The sequence below is a fragment of the Alternaria alternata genome (assembly GCF_001642055.1).
Source record: "Alternaria alternata strain SRC1lrK2f unplaced genomic scaffold CC77scaffold_1, whole genome shotgun sequence".
Taxonomy (NCBI): Eukaryota; Fungi; Ascomycota; class Dothideomycetes; order Pleosporales; family Pleosporaceae; genus Alternaria; species Alternaria alternata.
In genome coordinates this window covers 2235815-2254533 of record NW_017306190.1, presented here as the reverse complement: position 1 = coordinate 2254533, position 18719 = coordinate 2235815, and the positions used below count along the sequence as shown (strand labels likewise).

Sequence of the window (18719 nt, the reverse complement as noted above, 5' to 3'; positions counted from 1 at the left end):
AGTGATCGATACAGAATTGTGTCTGAGTGCTATCTATGGGCGGCACTAGAGCTTGATTGCTGGAACCCAGGGACTAGGAAGGGATGGTGGGGGCCGGGGGTTGTGAGACCTACTAGCAAGCAGACACGCATGATCAACGTATGCTGATACGAATCTATGTTGAGTTGACAGGCCCAGTAAAGAAATGCCATGCATCTATGTATCCCGCGACAATTCAAGAAAGAGAACATATAAAACAAGGTGGGACTGCAGGGTCAACAAGCTAACAGAGAAATGACACTGTTCTGGTTGTATGGGTATCATCTCATCTGATAAGTCAGTTCTCTGTAGCAGATCGATCATTGACATAAAGCTGACGCGATGGCATCGTGTAGCACGTCAAAGCATAGACATCGGGACGGCGTTGTAAGATGTAGCCCGATCGGGTCGGAGCGCCCATGCACTCCACTCATTTTCGATAGTCGACGTTGTAGCAACGTCCTCGAACTGACACTATCGATGTCTGAAACCATGTGCATGCGATGTATATTTCCTGCCTGGGCAGATGCGACGAACTGCTTGTTGTCAGACTAGCGTGTATAAATGACGTATAGATGATGCTCAACCATACTGTATGCTCTACATCCTCAGAAACCTTACTGAAGATCATACTCCTCCTTAAAATACTGCATCCCTATACAAATACATCCTTAACCATGTCGCATCAAGAGAACACCAAGAACGTACCCGAGGAACACCAAGTTCACAGGACAGGTTCCTGGCTCCCAGCAGACCACCGCGTCCACAAGAAATGGCTATCAGGCATCATTGAGCGGGTAGAAGGCAACCCCAAAGAGCTGCATCCTGTGTTGCGAGAGTTCAAGGATCTAATCGAGAACAACACACGTATCTACATCCTGGTAAACTCCATGTTTGAAGAGATTCCTACGAAGAAGCCGTACAAGAACGATCCCGTGGGCCATAAGCAGGTCAGGGATTACCATCACATGTTGGAGCTGTTCAACCATATTCTTACAACAGCACCGGAATGGAGTGACCATGAGTACTCTATTGGGATGGTGGGAACCCCTTTCAATGCCATCTTGGACTGGCCAATGGTGAGTATATATGCTCGAGCCGCATTCAGAATGCATGTTAATCGCATTGCATAGGGTACACCATCCGGCTTCGCCTTCTTTCTAGATCCCGAAGTCAACAAGATGATCAAGAAGGTACTCAACGCATGGGCAGAGTTTCTCGACTCGCCAGCATCAGCATATGTGCTCGGTACTGATAAGATCGGCTGGCTCAGCGAACACGGCACTCACGATCTCGCATTGACAGCCAACATTGGCCAAACGTCTCACTCTTTTGAAGAGATGTTTCAATGTGACCCATCCAAGGAACATCATGGTTACAAGTCATGGGACGACTTCTTCACCCGCCACTTTTACGAAGATAAGCGACCTGTTGCCAGCCCTGAAGACGACAGCGTCATTGCCAACGCATGCGAGTCGAAACCGTACAAGGTTGGACGCAACGTCTCCAAGCGTGACCGCTTCTGGCTGAAGGGTCAACCTTACTCACTCATGGACATGCTCGCCATGGATCCGCTGCACGAGCAGTTCATTGGCGGTACCATCTACCAGGCCTTTCTATCTGCAATGAGCTACCACCGCTGGCACGCGCCCGTCAGCGGCAAAGTCGTAAAGTCATACCTCATTGAAGGCACATACTTCTCGGAACCACTTTTCGAAGGTCTCGGTGATCCCTCAGCCAAGGGTGGCATCGATGAAGAAGGCGAGAAGACCGGCCAAGGTTACCTCACTGCAACTGCCACACGCGCCATCATCTTCTTCGAGGCAGATAACAAGGATCTTGGCCTGGTCTGCTTCATGGGTATCGGCATGACTGAGGTTTCAACATGCGATACCACTGTCAAAGTGGGACAACACGTCAAGAAGGGTGATGAGATAGGTATGTTCCATTTTGGTGGAAGCTCTCATTGTATACTATTCAGGAAGGGTGTGGAGTTGGAAGGCTTTCCGGATACACAGAATGTGGAGCACAATATGCCTGTGAGGGCGAAGCTGGCGACTGTGAAGAAGGCTACGTGAGAAGCCTAATTGAAAGGCAGCAGCGGATCAGCTCAAAATGCTGATCGGCCCTCAAAATTCTTATACAACCTATCCGTACCGAAATTTAATTCTTCCAAAAACGATAGCAAAGAGTGTCAACTCGTCAGATGTGTCAAGTGCTTAGCCTCCAGTGCTGAATTGAGAGGAGCCGTTCCAATCGGGGAGTACGTCATACGGTGAGCGCCAACTAAGATATCTAGAATGCAGCATAATGATGAATGACTATGCAGTCGGAAGAGGACCAAGTCCAAATTCGAGTATCTGTGATGCAAAAGATGTGCTTGCTCCAGGATGCGGGAGGCTGAGGCTCTTCGGCGGATGTTTGGACCTAGCGTAAGGCGGTGGCCAAAGCGCCCCAGCTCCGAGCGTGGATCTCTACATCACTGACGAGCCGCAACACCACCAAACAACGTCGCCGCCCCATCCCACACTTTCCTCTCTCACATTCGACACTTCCATCTGCAGTCTCTGCTTTACTTGGGAGCAAGTGAATACCCCGATATCCAATAAATATACACGACGACCCCGCCACCATGTCTAGCGGAGAAGTGCTCAAGGCCGACAAGGACTTTACCAAGGAAGTCGATGCGGCTATTCCAGAGGCGGAGAAGCTAGCTTCTGTATGTTCACTGGCTCCCGAAAGTGAAGCAAAGCTAACGTAGTTGATCAGAGCAATCCGCAAGCTGGCATCGATAAGCTGCTCACGCTCGAGAAGCAGACCCGCCAGGTACACGACTCGCAACCTTGTGCGCATGGGCATGTATTGACCTTTTCCAGGCCTCAGATCTCGCCTCCACTTCCCGAATCATAATCGCCATCGTCACAATAGCAAAGAATGCGAAGGACTGGAACTTGATGAATGAGCAGGTCCTGCTCCTCTCCAAGAAGCATGGACAGCTTAAGCAAGCCACCACCAAGATGGTACAGACAGTCATGGGGTTCCTAGATGAGACACCCAACCTCGAGACAAAGCTATCAGTCATCGAGACACTACGGACAGTTACTGAGGGCAAGGTAGGCGGCACTAACGGATGGGACACGTGCTGTTGCTGACACAGTAACAGATCTTTGTCGAAGTCGAACGCGCCCGAGTAACCCGCATCCTGTCCAACATCAAGAAGGAGCAAGGCGACATCGACTCAGCGACAGACATTCTGTGCGAGCTGCAAGTCGAGACGTTTGGCTCCATGACCCGCCGCGAGAAGACGGAGTTCATCCTACAACAAGTCGCGCTATGTATACAGAAGGGCGACTGGACACAGGCTGGTATTCTGAGCAGGAAGATCAGCACAAGGTATTTTGCCCGGAGACCGAAGAAGACTCCCGAGCAGCTTGAGAAGGACCAGAAGGAGCGGGAGGAGAAGGAGAAGAACCGAAGCCCCGAGGACCCGCCCATTGAGCCAGAGGACGATGTAACGGATCTGAAGCTCCAGTACTACGAGCAGCAGATCACCTTGGCGAAGCACGACAACAAGTACCTGGACGTTTGCAAGCACTACCGACAAGTATTGGACACCGAGGCTGTGGAGGAGGATCCTAACAAGCTCCGAGCGGTAGGTTTAACATCTGAATATTTCTTTAAACTATTACTAACGTAAGTGTAGATCCTTCAGCGCGTCATCTACTTTATCATCCTCTCGCCGTACGATAACGAGCAGTCCGACCTCATTCACCGTATCCAGCGCGACTCTCGCAACTCTCAGATCCCACAAGACGCACAATTAGTTAAGCTCTTCACTGTGCCCGAGCTTATGAGGTGGCCAATGGTAGCTAAGCAGTTCGGACCTCACCTTACAGAGACGGACGTATTCGACGCGGAGAAGGACGACTCGGACGACCCCAAGGCATTCCAGAGATGGCAAGATCTCCGAAAGCGTGTTATTGAGCACAACGTTCGCGTTGTCGCCAAGTACTACACGCGCATCCAGATCCCGCGTTTGACAGAGCTGTTGGATCTCACCGAAGATGAGACAGAGAAGAACATTAGCGAGCTAGTGTCTGCGAAGACCATCTACGCCAAGATTGACCGACCTGCCCGGATCGTCACGTTTTCGAAGCCTAGGGATGCCGATGATGTGCTGAACGAGTGGAGCGGAAACATGAAGAGCTTGCTGGGTCTTCTCGAGCGTGTTGATCATCTCATCACCAAAGAGGAAATGATGGCGCGCATCCAGCCTACCAAGGTGGACAAGAGCAAGGCGATCAAGGGCAAGGCGAAATAGGAGTCGCGAAGATCCTCAGGTCTCCTCAAGACATGCGTGCAAGACGGACTGCATTTGGTTGTGTAATGGCCTTGTGAACTATAACGCTGATGATGATGCATGGAAGTGGGTATGATAGTCTACGAATGGGCGCGTTTGCAAGCAGACCCTGAAGGTCGAGCTTGTACCGATGCGCTGCCTGCGTTGGACATGTCGCATGGCTGACCTCGACACGCTACGAAAGATAGAGTACCTGTGCATTTGCCATAGGATAACAAAATAAATCAAAGCAATAGCTACAACGAAGACACTCCGACTGAATTGCTGTGTTACTATCACTGATGTGATCGCTTTTGTTCATGGCACATGTAGCAGCTAAATGAAGCACCCGCGCGTTGCATCATCTGCCAAGACACTTAAGTACAGACGCGGACTAGCGCAACGCGTCCGACGCGTCCCTTCCTTCCCCGGAGTATGGCAGTTACAGCCGTTGATAGTCTCACACTCTCATTACTTTCACCCCCCACACTGTAACACCACGATAACCATGGCTCGCGGCGTCGAAGGAAATGAGATGTCAACGCCTCGCGCTTCACAAAAGAAGCAGCCCGCCTCCGCGTCGCAATCGGCAAATGGCCAAAAGTCCATTTTGGGTTTCTTCCAAAAGAAGTCTACCAACTCACCAAGCCCCGCGCCATCCGATGCCACACCGGTCAACAAGACTCCAACATCAAAATTGGCCAAGAAGGCGTTCAATGATCCGCCCGCAGCCATCACACCTGTGCCGAGCAGCGATGCCCCCGACTACTCGAGTCCCATCAAACAAGAACATGAGTTGACAATAGGAAGAGGAAGGAACAAGGAGAATGGTGTGTTATTACGTGTCCTCAAATTGGATTCCGGAACTGACAGCGTACTACCAGAGCCCGCAGATGTCACTCCCAGTAGCCCAACACGCAAGGTACGTGCAACGTGCCATTGTGCATTTTGACCGCACTCGTTAACGTTTTCACACAGGCACGAAAGCCGGTCAACTATGCCGAATCCGATGACGAAGAAGAGGACGTATTAGGTCCAATTGCGAACAATGCTAGAGGCAGAGCGACGAAGCGCCAGCGGGTCGTTGTCGACGACGATTCAGACGACGAATTCGGATTAGACGCGGCCACACAGAAGGCTATGCTTGAGGAAGAAGACGAGGACGACTTGGAAGACTTCGTTGTTGCAGATGATTCTGACGAGGAGGTTGTATCGAAGAAACGCAAACGTTCAGCAGCGCCTAAGAGTCGTGTCAGGTCAGCTCCCGCATCATCACCGCCTATAATCGAGGCAAAGGACGATGAAGAAGATGGAGACGTTGTAATGACTAGCACGTCGACTGCACAACAATGGATCTACGATCCCGAGAACCCGATGGTCTTCAAGCCCCGCACGTCCATACAAGCGACCAAGAAGGACCCCAGTAAGAAGACGAAAGAGCGACCAAGCGCATCAGAGCCTGAGACGAGATATTCATGGCTCGCGCACCAAATGGACGCTGATCGGCATCCAGTCGATCACCCAGACTACGACCCCCGTACACTTTATATCCCTCCGGGCGCTTGGGGCAAGTTCTCAGCTTTCGAGACGCAATATTGGGAGATCAAGAGCAAGTGGTGGGATACCGTTGTCTTCTTCAAGAAAGGCAAATTTTACGAGCTCTACGAGAAGGACGCCTCGATTGGCCACCAGCTCTTCGACCTCAAGCTGACTGATCGGGTCAACATGAGGATGGTGGGTGTACCAGAAGCTTCGCTGGACATGTGGGCAACACAGTTTGTAGCGGCAGGACACAAAGTTGCCAGAGTCGACCAGATGGAGTCGGCTTTGGGCAAAGAGATGCGGGAACGCGACGACAAGGGCAAAACTCCGAAGAAAGCTGGCAAAGAGAACAAAGTGATTCGAAGAGAGCTCGCTACAGTACTCACATCCGGTACACTTGTGGACACAGGCATGCTTCAAAGCGAAATGTCCACATATTGTATGGCTATCAAGGAGATCGACCGCAATAACCTGCCAGCGTTCGGAATAGCGTTCGTCGACACTGCTACTGCTCAATTCCAACTCTGCGAGTTCACCGACGATGTCGACATGACGAAGTTCGAAACCCTCATTGCGCAGATGAGACCTGGCGAGTTACTCCTGGAAAAGTCTTGTATATCTGCGAAAGTTCTACGAATACTCAAGAATAATACTCCACCCACAACGATCTGGAACTACCTGAAGCCTAACAAGGAGTTTTGGCCAGCGGATATCACCATTCGCGAATTGGAAGCGAACAACTATTTTGAGTCACCTACAGAAGACAATATTGAGGCTTGGCCGCCAGTTCTCCGCGAAGCTCGAGAGCAAGAACTGGTCATGTCATCATTCGGTGCTCTTCTACAATACCTGCGGTCGTTGATGATCGAGCGCGATCTTGTCACACTTGGAAACTTCCAATGGTACGACCCCATACGGAAGGCTACCAGTCTGGTTCTTGATGGTCAAAGCTTGATTAATCTGGAGATATTCGCCAACACATTCGACGGATCAACTGAAGGCACTTTGTTCGCCATGCTCAATCGCTGCATTACTCCGTTCGGCAAGCGATTACTCAGGCAATGGGTATGCCACCCTCTTGCAGATGCGACCAAGATCAACGCACGTTTGGACGCCGTGGATGCACTGAACGCCGACTCTACCATCATGGAGAATTTCAGCGCGTCTCTCAGTAAATTGCCAGATCTTGAACGTCTCATCTCTCGCGTACATGCGGGCCGATGTAGGGCGCAGGACTTTCTCAAAGTATTGGAAGGCTTTGAGCAGATCGAGTATACTATTAGCTTGTTGAAGCAATTCGGCGAAGGCGAGGGTCTTATCGGACAACTCATCTCCTCGATGCCTGATTTGGCTGCATCACTGGCAAAATGGAACTCAGCCTTTGATCGAGACATCGCCCGGAAAGAAGGACTTCTCATTCCTGAGCCTGGCATCGAAGAGGACTTTGATAACAGCCAGCAGGAGATCGACACTTGCAAAGCTAATTTGGATGTACTGCTGAAGAAGGTTCGAAAAGAGCTCAACTCAAACGCTGTTCAATATAACGACATCGGCAAGGAGATCTACCAGCTGGAGGTGCCCAAGAAGGTCAAAGTTCCCAACAGCTGGGACCAAATGTCAGCTACTGCCAAGGTCACTCGATACTACACACCTGAGCTTCGAAAGCTAGTACGAGCACTACAAGAAGCACAGGAGACGCATGGCCAGATCACCCGTGAAGTTGCTACTCGCTTTTGCCAACGCTTCGACGAGGACTACAAAGTCTGGCTCGCGGCCGTCAAGATCATTGCTCAGCTAGATTGCTTGATCAGTCTTGCGAAAGCATCTGCTTCACTCGGAGAGCCTAGCTGCCGTCCTGTTTTCGAAGATGGCAACCGTACTGTCGTTGAGTTTGAAGAACTCCGCCACCCGTGCATGCTCAATACAGTCGACGACTTCATCCCCAACGATATCAGGCTAGGCGGCGACTCTGCCAACATCAGTCTGCTCACTGGTGCAAACGCAGCGGGTAAATCTACCATCCTTCGCATGACTTGTATCGCGGTCATCCTCGCACAAGTGGGATGTTACCTACCTTGTACATCGGCCAGACTCACACCAGTCGATCGCATCATGTCCCGTCTCGGCGCCAACGACAACATCTTTGCTGCCCAGTCTACCTTCTTTGTTGAGCTCTCTGAAACACAGAAGATCCTTTCGGAAGCTACACCTCGCTCTCTTGTCATCCTCGACGAGCTCGGTCGTGGAACATCTTCTTACGATGGTGTTGCGGTTGCCCAAGCTGTTTTGCACGATATCAGTTCACGTGTAGGCTGCGTCGGTTTCTTCGCCACCCACTACCGATCTTTGGCCAAGGAATTCGAGTTCCACCCTGAGGTCGAGAACAAGCGTATGCGTATCCACGTCGACGATGCATCCAAGTCCATCACCTTCCTCTACAAACTGGAGCAGGGTGTGGCTGAAGGTAGTTTTGGTATGCACTGTGCAGCCATGTGTGGCATTCCGAACAAAGTCATTGAGAATGCAGAGAAGGCGGCTAGGGAATGGGAGCACACTAGTAGGCTGGGAGAGAGAATGGAGGTCAATAAGGATGAGGGCGGCGTGTATGTACCACTGGGTCTGCAGAGTGACGTTGCTTGGACGCTGAGGGAAGGCTTGGAGGGAGTCGGTGATCGGGCGCTGGATGTGCTGCTCGAGGCTATCTCCGCGCTATAAGTGTGTGGTGTCGTCCAGGGAAGTGTGTAAGATATGGTAAAAGGCGTAAGATGGTGGAGCTGGTCAGGCTTATGGGATATATTCATATGGGACTGGGTACCAGATGTCGGTTGATTTAGCATTCGCGCTGTAATTATGTACTGTTAGTTAGCGTATCGTATGTTAATTCAACCTTGTAAGAATGATATAGGAGCCTGATGATCTTCATGCTGTTTCGCACTGCCAACTATCACGCAGAAGTCTGTAAACTACTCGAGGGTTATATATACCGGAGTGAAATCGAAGCAAGTTATTCATGATGTAGTAGTAGTTATGCCGCACTATACGCAGGAGCGTGTACTAGGCAAATACTACTTGTAGTCGCCACAGCCTCAGGATGCTCTACCAGATGCTGTACCCATACCGCTAAACGCCTGACTGAGACCCATTTCTAAAGCACTACACGAACTTTTCGACTTCCTCCTCCACCCACCTTCCGGTCTTCAACCACCCCCATCCTGCTCCACATCTTAAGCGACCGACTTCCTGTATCCAGTAGCTGCACTCCTGCCTCCACCAACACCACCACCGAATTTCTCAATGCCATCAAGGAAACCGTAGCTTGCGCCACCACTACCGTTATCAAGGAAACCAGAACCTTGCTCGAAGCTCGGTTCCTCCTTCTTGACCTTGACCTTCTTGTCGCTCAGATCACCAAAGTCTTCGTCATCGTCACCGTCGTCATCGGCTGCCGAAACATCCTCGGAGGGCGATGAAGTTGGCTGACGGGCGCCCTTTCGGGCACGCTTGGCGGGTGTACTGGAAGAGGTAGGGGGACCACGCTTCTTAGGGGTAGAAGTTGGAGTAGACGTAGCCTTGCTACGACCCGGACCTCCGGCTTTCTTGGGGGTGGTGGGACCGTCTGTAGAGAGGGACTCGCCGAGGAGCTTGATCTTGGTCTTAATCTTGCCGAATGTTACGCCGGCGGAGCCGACGGTGTAACCGGTCAGGGAAGCCAGTTTGTGCATGTCGACCTAGGGATGGACGTGTTAGTATATGAGAAGAAAGGAAGACGATGAAGTGATAAAGAGTGTGTTGAGAGTGTTGGGAATTGACATGATGGTGATTGGGAGAGCTAGAGGTGGTACTGGAAAGTATATACCTTGGGCTGCGTCTCCATGCACTGCCAGGCGAGGGCGAGAACCTCCATCTCACGAGGTGAGAAGCTGACCTCTTTATTACCAGCCATGTTGATCTTGTTGTTTGGGTGTAGATATGATGTATGTTAAGTGTTTGCAAGTGCGGTGGGGCAAAAGCTATCGCGAGAGAGTAATGGAAGAGCGATGGAAGAAAAGACTGGAAGAGGCGGGGATACGTTGTTTATATGCTTTCCTACAGAAGTAGAAAGACCCTTAAAATCAGCGGTGAAGATGGCAGTTTGGTGAGATTTGAGCGCGTGGTGAGAGTGGCTAGGCAACCTAAAAGAGGAGAGAAAAGACGCCTTCGCCTTGTCTTTAAAGCTCTAATAGGAAACTGTAGGACAGCATAGCGCGCAAGTGAGTCTGGCTTGAAGATTTGTGCAATTCATATAGTATATTCTTGAGGGCAATTGGAGACGCCAGCACACCGCCGTGCTAAATCCTGCGCACTTCCTTACCCTGTAACTCGGGTCTTTCCACATCCAGCTCGTCCCTCAGTGCCGCATATAGCGAGTCTCCCAAGATGATCGATAATCCCAAACTCCAGACGAGTGTAATAGCGTAGAAGAAATTGGCGTTACCCGATCCAGCATAGATCCACAGATGGTAGAAGGCGGGGCCCAAGAATGACGTATATAGGATGCTCGCTGATGCCAAAAAGGTATAACGCATGACTGTGATATAGTTAGTTTTGTCGCGGTTTCACGGGAAAGGCAAATACTCACGAGGAAACAGATGGCGGAACATGGGCACCAAAGAAAGGTAGAGCGCAGCATCCGCTATGCTCGGGTATGGAGTGAAGATGGCAAAAACGCCGGTCAAGCAGCATGCCACGAACAATGGCTGCTTATGAAGTCGGATCGTCAGGCCAGGCATATACGACGCCGCGTGGAGCCAGAAGACGCCAAGGAAGAACTCGCGGAAGGAATCGAACATCTCAATGAAGAAATACCACCAGAGTCCCACGTTGGGTGTGAGATCCGGCAGGAGAAGACGCACACCGTATGTCGCCGACAGGAAGTCCCATGAATCCATTAACAATGCGGAGCCTGTGAGCAGGGCGCCTATTGCGCCTGCAAAGCCAACAGTATGGGTTGTGATGAAGGATGTGACATTTGGCGCAGTCTTGGACTTTAGTGTCTTTGCATCATAAAGGAGGACCATCAGCGGAGGGAAGAGGAGTATCGGGTGCATAGAGAAGTACGAAGCGAAAGCCGCGGATAGAATGAAGGTGAAGCTGGCGCCTTGGGAGGCCTTGGCCATGGCCGTGAGGATGAAGAGGTTCGTCAGGGCCGAGGTAGAGCGTGCGATGCATGTCAGAACGGTGAAGGGGTTGAAGAGGAAGCTTCGAGATGTTAGCATATGTTCTGTAGAGGAGTGTAGCAGTCGTACCCTGCTGCGACAGCCGTACTGCTCCATTTCAAGTCCTTCCGCGGCGAGGCGAACAGTCGCGTGACAGATGCGAAGCCGCTCTCTGCCACCTGAGCCAGTGCATTCGCGCTCAGTAGGTCGACGATAGTATAGAAGATGTTGGTGGCCAGAGGGGCCTGTGTCGGGCTCGGGAAGAGGGAGAAGAGAGGCAGCAGGAGGGGTGCCTGGTGGTATACGCCGCCGTCGTAGGGAGAGACATTATGGGTGTAGAGGAAGACGCCCTCTTGCACTATCACGTGTCAGTGATAGCATATACACTCCACGTCGGATACATACATCTCTTGAAGCTCGTCACTGGTGTTGACACCTCGACACGTCCGGCGAGGAGGTCTGGTAGTGCGGGAAAGACAGTGAAGAGGAGCAAGCGCACAGCTGCGGCGGCTCCGAAGAGCAGCAGCTTCTGCTGCGTGTTGTTCTGCTGCTTAACGGCCATGGTAACTCTCTCCTACACAATCATTGGCTCCATGGCGGGTCTTCACCTCGGCGCTGGTGTTCTGGCAAGATGCATGTTGGTGGACCCTGGTCGCGCGCTAATGCCGGATCCATGTCCGCTAGTTGGCCGCATCTCGAACTTTTTTGCGCCCGCCAAAAGTTCGACCATCTGCATCGACAGAATCGCGATTCTATACAGACAACACAATGGCCGGTCGCTCAAAAAAGAAGGGTATGCACGCCTACAACTGATCGAGACGTCTTTTTCGCTAACCAATCCATAGGCACCTCTGGTGCGGCCAAGAACTACATCACTCGTACGCGCGCCGTGAAGAAGCTTCAGATCTCGCTCCCGGACTTCAGACGACTATGTATCTTCAAGGGAATCTACCCCCGTGAGCCGCGCAATAAGAAGAAGGTCTCGCGAGGCTCTACCGCTGCCACCACCTTCTACTACACCAAGGACATCCAGTATCTCCTCCACGAGCCGCTGCTGGCAAAGTTCCGCGAGCACAAGGCTGTCGCAAAGAAGATTGGTCGCGCCCTCGGTCGCGGCGAGTCGGGAGATGCATCGCGCCTCGAGAAGAACCTCATGCCCAAGGTCAAGCTCGACCACATCATCAAGGAGCGCTACCCTACCTTTGTCGACGCCCTGCGTGACCTCGACGATGCTCTCTCTATGCTCTTCCTCTTCGCCAACCTCCCCTCGAGCGACCACGTCCCTGCGAAGACCATTGCCCTTTGCCAGCGATTGACCCGCGAGTTCGAGCACTACGTAATCACCTCCCACGCCCTCCGCAAGTCCTTCCTCTCTATCAAGGGTATCTACTACCAGGCGACAATCCAAGGTCAGGACATCCTTTGGCTCGTACCATACAGGTTCGTCCAGCGAACCGGTGGCGACATCGATTTCAGGATCATGGGCACCTTTGTCGAGTTCTACACCACTCTTCTCGGCTTTGTCAACTACCGCCTCTACACATCAGTCGGCTTGGTATACCCACCCAAGTTCAACGCAAAGAGCGACGAACAAGGTGGTGAGCTCGCTGCATTCCAGCTCGAGGGCAAGGCTACTGCCAACGGCGCGACCAATGGACACGATGAGGATGCCGAGATCAACCCCGAGGCACAGGCGATAGCGGACAGGATTGGAGCTATGTCTGATGTTGATGAGGAGGAGAGCACCACAGCTGTAGCCAAGGTTGCTACTGAGGACGATGAGGAGGAGGCCAACGACGAGATTGACAAGTTCGAGCCGACTGCGCCCGATGCCGACATCCTACCCCAGCCGCAAGCAAGCAGCGCTGAGATTGCTTCCCTCTTCGCGCCATTCACCTTCTACCTATCGCGAGAGACACCCAGAGCATCGCTCGAGTTTATATTGAAGGCATTTGGCTGCAAGAGAGTTGGTTGGGATGGAACTCTCGGCGACGGTGCTTTCACAACGAACGAGTCGGACCCGAACATCACACACCAGATTGTCGACCGACCCGCTCTATCCAACGGCGCGCCTAACGGAGATGACGAGGATGCTGCTGCTCCCAAGGTTCAATGGCCTTACTCCATGATGCCTGGACGCACCTACGTTCAGCCACAATGGGTTTGGGACAGTATCAACCAGGGCAAGCTATTGCGACCAGACCACTACTCCCCTGGCGCAGACCTGCCGCCGCATCTTAGCCCTTGGGTCAAGCCCAAGAAGGGCGAATACGACCCCAACCTTCCCCTCGCTGCGCAGCAACCAGAGGGTGAGGCCGAGGCGTTTGAAGACGAGGGTGACGAGGACGAGGAAGCCTTCGACGTTGACGGAGATGAGGACATGGATGCCATTGTTGACCGCGAGGGCTCAGTCGAAGTTGGCGAAGGCATGGATGTCGCTGACGACTCGGAAGATGACAGCGAAGAATCTGATGAGGCTGATGAAGGTGAAGAGTTTGACGGCCTCGACTCTGACGCTGAATCAGACATCTCAGAAGGAGAAGCTGCTCGTCTCCAGCATCAGCGTGAACTGGAAGCTGAAGCCCTTGGCAAGAAGCTCGAGGTCAAGAAGCCGACGAGGAAAGAGGAGAACGCCGCCATCCGCAAGAAGGCCGAGAAGAAGAAGCGCGCGGAAGAGGAGGAGCGTGAGAGGCAGAAGATGATGTTGTCCAACAAGAAGCGCAAGCTCCTCAAGCGTATCGAATACGGTGAAGACAAGCGTGCTAATGAATCCGAGAGCCTGCGCAGGAAGCGTGCAAAGGTCGAGAAGGCCAAGGCTGCTGCTGAGGCCATATAGGCCTGAGTGACATGTATACGATGCATCAAAAGCTTGGGCCGGCGTTCATTTGGGCAGGAGTTTTGGGCGCTTAACGATAACTCTATATGTTGCATGTAGTAAAATGCGATACCTATACTGGCTCCAAGTCATGGCCGTAGCTGTCTATACACACATCCTGACCAAGTATGCTGTGATTGGTGATGAGCATACGCACAGACGGGGGCTGTCAGACGGGTGGCGCAACCATCTTTAACCAGGAGACTCATCAATACTCGATGACTCAAGCAGAGGTATAACAACGACGCTTCTGCACCTACTGTGATCGATGCTCACATTCTAATTGCAGTAATATTTACATACCACCAACATCTTACCCAACAGCATGTAGTCTTACTTTGCTTGCAAACTCTGCACCATAATGGTTGAGCAACGCTATTGTCAAAACTCAACCACAGTTGACCGTGGAACGTCCTATCTATTTGGCATACATACCATGGTATAAGCCCATCTTCAAACCTGCGCGTCAGGTCAAACTCAAAATGTATGTCTTGTCCACAGCAGTCTTCTCTGTCTACCCTCCTCAGAAAACGCCATCAAAGGGTCGAACAACGTCCGCGGACTATCCTAGACACAAAGAGCTAAAACGAGAAGATGAACCCATAACGAGAGACCCGCATACATATATTAGTACCCGATCCACCATCGTCGCCGCTACCTAAAAGCGCAAAGTGCCGAGCCGCTGCCGAATAGCACCACTTCGGACGGAAAAATTGTTCTTGTCCAGATTTTTACTTTCTTCCAAGTACCAATAGCAATAGTTCTTGTCAAAGGTATAGAGTTCCTTGAAGCATGGCAGAAGCAAAGCTGACATGGTATGAGCGTTCCTGGTCATTGCTTTCACCTGGGGCAACAGGCTACGCTGTCACGTGATCTCGCGTTCACTCGGACAATTACTATTGTATCTTCAAGCCAATAGGCTCGGCTGTGGTCACCCAACTTCTGCTTGAAGATTGGCCCATCGGTGGTATCACGGCCTAGTCCGCTTCTCGCATCTATATCTCACTCTGCCGGACTCGATACCAGCAATTCGAAGTCAGCAACGCGACTATCGGCCCATCCTATCGAGCATTTGGAAATCCAGGTATCCACCTGCAACGCTCCAAGCTTCACCGAAAACGATCAGATATGGCCTCCAGTATGCCCTTGGCAACTCCTCTCTTCCCCAACCTCCCACCTGAACTCCGCAACGAAATCTACTCCTACCTTTCCATTCCCCCTTCCGACTCAATATCTCTAAACTCACACCTCCCTCTGGGATTAAAAACATTCACCTGCAAACATACGACCATCAACCTCATCCCCACGCACCACGGCTCAACCTCCCTGCTCTCACTCCCACGGGCCACTTTCCCCGAAAGTCTAGAATACTCTTCGCATCTCCTCAGCAACGCGATTACCCTTCAAATTGGAGTACATTTCCACGGACGCGTCAACAACTTCGTGCAAGTGGATTGGAACAAGAAAATTTCAACACATCTGAACAAACTGGCCAAATCTTTCCCATGGCTGAAAAAGGTGGCAAAGTACGATATCCAAATACTATGGGAACCAGTTGATGGGGCGCTCAAGAGTAAAAAAGGAAAGAGGGTCGCGGGTCAGATACCGCTTGATATGGTGGTGTGTCTGACGCAGCTCATGGATGCCGAGGTGAAGAGGAAACGGGGGGCTGTGAGCGTGGGTCTATGCATGGAACATTCGTTCGCAATCCAAAATGCGCTTGCTGAGCACAAGTTTGGATTGAACACGTTTCTCTTCAACAACGGCAGCGGGGATCATGAGTTTAAGAAATTTGTGAGGGAAGTAAGGATGACGGCACATGAGTATCATCTGCCAACGCATCCTCACCCAAGGTTTCTTGCCGTTCCTTCCCCCGGGGACTCGAAGGAGAAGGCATTAATCAGGGTGCAAGATGGTGTGGTTAGTTGGAGCGAGTGGACCAAGGGGCTGCTGGTTATGAGCAGGACGCTGGATGCGGAGGCGCCCAGAGGGAGTGTGCTTACGCAAGGGAAGGGCGAGGCGGAATTCCCAATGTGCCATCTCATGGCGGAGTGTGTGATGAGGTAGTGGAGACTACACTGCATCGTTGATGTCTGAACGAAAGATTATTGCTCACTGTGATGGCTACCAGTGGTTGTGCTGTAGTGGCCAGTAGCGATCGACTCTGTTTCTTGTATATATAGTCAGAGGTTCTGAACATACATAATTTCTCTCATCCTGCGACCAATTATTGCAAACACGACCCTATAATGAGTGTAACGATAGTTAAAAGGGTGTATCCGCCTCAGGTCCATCTACATTTTGTTCGCTTCGTCCTCCAGGTTCCTTGTCTTCCCTCTCCTCCATCCGGTATCTCTTTTCCACCTCCATCTTCTACCCCCCTTCTTCCCAACGGGTCTTCATCCGATTTCAATGCTGCCCCTACCATCGCGTCTTCTACATCCACCTCTCTACGCCCAAGCCCCCACCAAACTCATGAGGAAGGCTCCCAAGAACACAAGCAAACACGCATACACCCTGCGCTTTCCCCTGAGCACCTTCCAACTCTCATCGCTCAAGAAATCCTCCGACATGAGTTCCACAAGACTTGCGTAGACGAGGAAACCCGCGGAAATAGCATTCATGATGCCGACGACGAGAAGACCAACTTCAGAGTCGGGAGAGTACAGGGTGTGAGTTGCTATGCCGATTGCCATGCCGCCTGGTGTAGTGCAACCGTATGCGAGAGCCATGAGCCAGGGCTGTGCAGCGCAGGGCTTCCAGTTGATGTCCGCGATACGTACACCGAGGGCGAGGCCTTCGAAAGTTTGATGGAAGACAATGGCAATGAGCAACACGGTGAAGTCGTTACCAACGGAAACGGCAAGCGACATTCCGATGAAGATGCTGTGGAACAGGATACCCATTTCCAAGAGAAAAACTTGCATAATGGCTTTCTTGTGGATTTGCTCGGGTGTGAGCACATGGTTGTGGTCTCCAATTTCTTGATCCTGTTCGATAGCATACTCATCATTGTCTTCCTTGCTATGAGCGCCTGGAATCTCCGCTGCAGACCCACCAACAGATTCAATCGCGTCAAGTCTTTGGCCGTCTTCGCGGTAGCGGGAGAGTGTCCTACTGATGCTCCCAACTCTTCCACGCAAGACACCTAGATCTCGGACTCGCATGCTAGATTCGGAGTACGTCCTCTGCATTGCTGGTTGTGGTGGAGCCGGTGATTCAGTAGTCTCGTGCTTTGGCTCTTCCTTTCGGCGAGACACAGCCTCCGCGCCCTCGTTACCACCGCAGACATGCTGGGCCGGAGAAAAGATCATTTCAATCAATGTGACGAAAAACACACTAGCTAGCATGATAGCGCCCGGCATAGCCTGGTAGTCAGTTGTCCAGAAACTTGACAGACATGGGTCATTTAGTGAACCAAAAGCGGTGGGAAGTAAATGGACAAATGCGGTCGCGACTAGGACACCAGTACCGAAATGCTTTGCGCCGAAAAGGAAGGCAGGTGGAATGCGCAGCCGCGGGAATTTGAGTACGAGCATTGGGAAGGCACATCCAGTGCCGGATACGAAGAGGATAATGAAGAGACCAGCGACATGCAGACCCAGATCGTAGTTGGGCTGCGCTTTGCCATCTTCGCAGGTACTTCGCCTGGGAAGACGTTGGAATGATTGATCTGAAATTCGTTATTAGTAGTGACGCTTTGACGCAAAACGAGTTGTTCCATCTTACCTTTGGGCAAGAAAAACCTGGGAGCAGACAGGTTGCCGCTAGCCCAGGAAATCAAAATTGAAGTACACAGTACTGATACTAGCCACTTTGACCAGCTGATGATAGTGGCGGTGAGGCCACCTTGGTACTCGCTCACATGTCTGGTTGTTCGGGTGCAAGGTCCTTTAAACGAGTCAGCATCGCAACCTTCATTTCCGAGTTATCGGAAAACTGCAACATACCGTTTAGGGACCCTTTGACACCCTCGCCCGTAGTGTTCGGCGGTCTCTTCTCCATCTCTTGAACATTAGAATCATCGATTCCACAGCGCCGGAGACTCTGTGTGCCGCTGCGCAACCGGTCTGCTTCTCCTAATTCCCTTGCATTCGCGATGCCGTTTAGGTCCTCACAAGTCGTCAGATCAGCAGCGAAGCGTGGCGGACTCTGGTTCCATTCTGGATGCCAAAGGACGTCCTCATCGGTTTTGGAAGGGCAGTTCATCTTGGGACCTCGGTAGCCAAGCCCTCCTTTCTAGACAGGGAGACGATGGAAGGTGCGTTTTGTAGTAGTGACAGCAATCTAGTCGGTAGAGCACGAACGATGGGTTGATACGTTTGGAGGATGACCTGAAGATCGATCAATAACGGTGGGAATAGTCGGGAGATATGACATCTGAAGGAACTAGTAGTGGTCACTATGGTCGGTTAGCGGCTCTTCCGCGAGTGTTATTGCCCAATCACATGCTGGGGCCAAGTGCCAAGACATTCCGATCTCCAGTTCCGCCACGCGTAGACGGCCGAACGGGTGCTGGATCTTTTGATGGGTCTGTAATACAGCCGCCATTACTCCAGTCAAACTCCGTGTTTCAAAATTATACAAAAAGCCATACTCGCTCTCATCACCACCTCAATTACTGGAATCGGGTGTTCGGCTTGCCCAGCACGTAACGATGCGCGGCCGGTGGAGACTCTCAAGAAGATCGAACCCGATGTCTCCCGTAGAGCCATGAGCACCAAGACGTGCAAACTTTACCGATGCGGAA

At 51.7% G+C, this 18719-nt stretch overlaps 8 protein-coding genes across 8 annotated transcripts; 5 read left to right on the top strand and 3 right to left on the bottom strand.

The window, feature by feature from the left end:
- Positions 1-695: 695 nt before the first annotated feature.
- CC77DRAFT_925189 (hypothetical protein) lies at positions 696-2096 on the top strand (the record flags this gene model as incomplete). The annotated part of the gene is made up of 2 exons (XM_018533847.1): positions 696-1097; positions 1152-2096. 2 exons carry the CDS (start codon positions 696-698, stop codon positions 2094-2096), a joined length of 1347 nt encoding a protein of 448 aa, XP_018391966.1.
- Positions 2097-2409: 313 nt separating this feature from the next.
- Positions 2410-4627, top strand: CC77DRAFT_1046187 (PCI-domain-containing protein). Its single transcript, XM_018527432.1, has 5 exons — positions 2410-2737; positions 2788-2844; positions 2895-3131; positions 3182-3670; positions 3722-4627. The coding sequence occupies exons 1-5, from the start codon at positions 2651-2653 to the stop codon at positions 4337-4339; spliced, it is 1488 nt and encodes a 495-aa protein (XP_018391965.1). The 5' UTR covers positions 2410-2650; the 3' UTR covers positions 4340-4627.
- A 157-nt stretch (positions 4628-4784) lies between these two features.
- CC77DRAFT_1037140 (DNA mismatch repair protein MutS) lies at positions 4785-8787 on the top strand. The gene is made up of 3 exons (XM_018527043.1): positions 4785-5187; positions 5242-5279; positions 5336-8787. The coding sequence occupies exons 1-3, from the start codon at positions 4866-4868 to the stop codon at positions 8612-8614; spliced, it is 3639 nt and encodes a 1212-aa protein (XP_018391964.1). The 5' UTR covers positions 4785-4865; the 3' UTR covers positions 8615-8787.
- A 261-nt stretch (positions 8788-9048) lies between these two features.
- On the bottom strand, positions 9049-10064 carry CC77DRAFT_55932 (hypothetical protein). Its single transcript, XM_018532187.1, has 2 exons — positions 9756-10064; positions 9049-9627 (listed from the first exon to the last, which is right to left on the bottom strand). The coding sequence occupies exons 1-2, from the start codon at positions 9840-9842 to the stop codon at positions 9124-9126; spliced, it is 591 nt and encodes a 196-aa protein (XP_018391963.1). The 5' UTR covers positions 9843-10064; the 3' UTR covers positions 9049-9123.
- CC77DRAFT_55915 (PIG-U-domain-containing protein) lies at positions 10035-11726 on the bottom strand. Its single transcript, XM_018532184.1, has 4 exons — positions 11500-11726; positions 11185-11452; positions 10518-11137; positions 10035-10466 (listed from the first exon to the last, which is right to left on the bottom strand). The coding sequence occupies exons 1-4, from the start codon at positions 11654-11656 to the stop codon at positions 10228-10230; spliced, it is 1284 nt and encodes a 427-aa protein (XP_018391962.1). The 5' UTR covers positions 11657-11726; the 3' UTR covers positions 10035-10227.
- An 88-nt stretch (positions 11727-11814) lies between these two features.
- Positions 11815-14073, top strand: CC77DRAFT_1090414 (hypothetical protein). Its single transcript, XM_018529518.1, has 2 exons — positions 11815-11887; positions 11940-14073. The coding sequence occupies exons 1-2, from the start codon at positions 11863-11865 to the stop codon at positions 13928-13930; spliced, it is 2016 nt and encodes a 671-aa protein (XP_018391961.1). The 5' UTR covers positions 11815-11862; the 3' UTR covers positions 13931-14073.
- A 1036-nt stretch (positions 14074-15109) lies between these two features.
- Positions 15110-16036, top strand: CC77DRAFT_1027550 (hypothetical protein; the record flags this gene model as incomplete). Its single annotated transcript, XM_018526378.1, has 1 exon — positions 15110-16036. The coding sequence occupies one exon, from the start codon at positions 15110-15112 to the stop codon at positions 16034-16036; it is 927 nt and encodes a 308-aa protein (XP_018391960.1).
- A 191-nt stretch (positions 16037-16227) lies between these two features.
- CC77DRAFT_55878 (Zip-domain-containing protein) lies at positions 16228-18496 on the bottom strand. The gene is made up of 3 exons (XM_018532179.1): positions 17920-18496; positions 17699-17860; positions 16228-17642 (listed from the first exon to the last, which is right to left on the bottom strand). The coding sequence occupies exons 1-3, from the start codon at positions 18176-18178 to the stop codon at positions 16420-16422; spliced, it is 1644 nt and encodes a 547-aa protein (XP_018391959.1). The 5' UTR covers positions 18179-18496; the 3' UTR covers positions 16228-16419.
- Between the last annotated feature and the right edge of the window lie 223 nt (positions 18497-18719).

Coding starts and splice junctions, on each gene's coding strand:
- CC77DRAFT_1046187 (XM_018527432.1), top strand. CDS start 2,651: ATGTCTAGCGGAGAAGTGCTCAAGGCCGACAAGGACTTTACCAAGGAA. Junction 2,738..2,787: donor AGGCGGAGAAGCTAGCTTCT/GTATGTTCACTG, acceptor GTAGTTGATCAG/AGCAATCCGCAAGCTGGCAT. Junction 3,132..3,181: donor GGACAGTTACTGAGGGCAAG/GTAGGCGGCACT, acceptor ACACAGTAACAG/ATCTTTGTCGAAGTCGAACG.
- CC77DRAFT_1037140 (XM_018527043.1), top strand. CDS start 4,866: ATGGCTCGCGGCGTCGAAGGAAATGAGATGTCAACGCCTCGCGCTTCA. Junction 5,188..5,241: donor AGGAAGGAACAAGGAGAATG/GTGTGTTATTAC, acceptor GCGTACTACCAG/AGCCCGCAGATGTCACTCCC. Junction 5,280..5,335: donor CCAGTAGCCCAACACGCAAG/GTACGTGCAACG, acceptor GTTTTCACACAG/GCACGAAAGCCGGTCAACTA.
- CC77DRAFT_55932 (XM_018532187.1), bottom strand. CDS start 9,842: ATGGCTGGTAATAAAGAGGTCAGCTTCTCACCTCGTGAGATGGAGGTT. Junction 9,628..9,755: donor GCATGGAGACGCAGCCCAAG/GTATATACTTTC, acceptor GTCCATCCCTAG/GTCGACATGCACAAACTGGC.
- CC77DRAFT_55915 (XM_018532184.1), bottom strand. CDS start 11,656: ATGGCCGTTAAGCAGCAGAACAACACGCAGCAGAAGCTGCTGCTCTTC. Junction 11,138..11,184: donor AGTACGGCTGTCGCAGCAGG/GTACGACTGCTA, acceptor AACATCTCGAAG/CTTCCTCTTCAACCCCTTCA. Junction 10,467..10,517: donor GTTCCGCCATCTGTTTCCTC/GTGAGTATTTGC, acceptor ACTATATCACAG/TCATGCGTTATACCTTTTTG.
- CC77DRAFT_1090414 (XM_018529518.1), top strand. CDS start 11,863: ATGGCCGGTCGCTCAAAAAAGAAGG. Junction 11,888..11,939: donor CGGTCGCTCAAAAAAGAAGG/GTATGCACGCCT, acceptor ACCAATCCATAG/GCACCTCTGGTGCGGCCAAG.
- CC77DRAFT_55878 (XM_018532179.1), bottom strand. CDS start 18,178: ATGAACTGCCCTTCCAAAACCGATGAGGACGTCCTTTGGCATCCAGAA. Junction 17,861..17,919: donor TGTCAAAGGGTCCCTAAACG/GTATGTTGCAGT, acceptor ACTCGTTTAAAG/GACCTTGCACCCGAACAACC. Junction 17,643..17,698: donor CAGGTTTTTCTTGCCCAAAG/GTAAGATGGAAC, acceptor AACGAATTTCAG/ATCAATCATTCCAACGTCTT.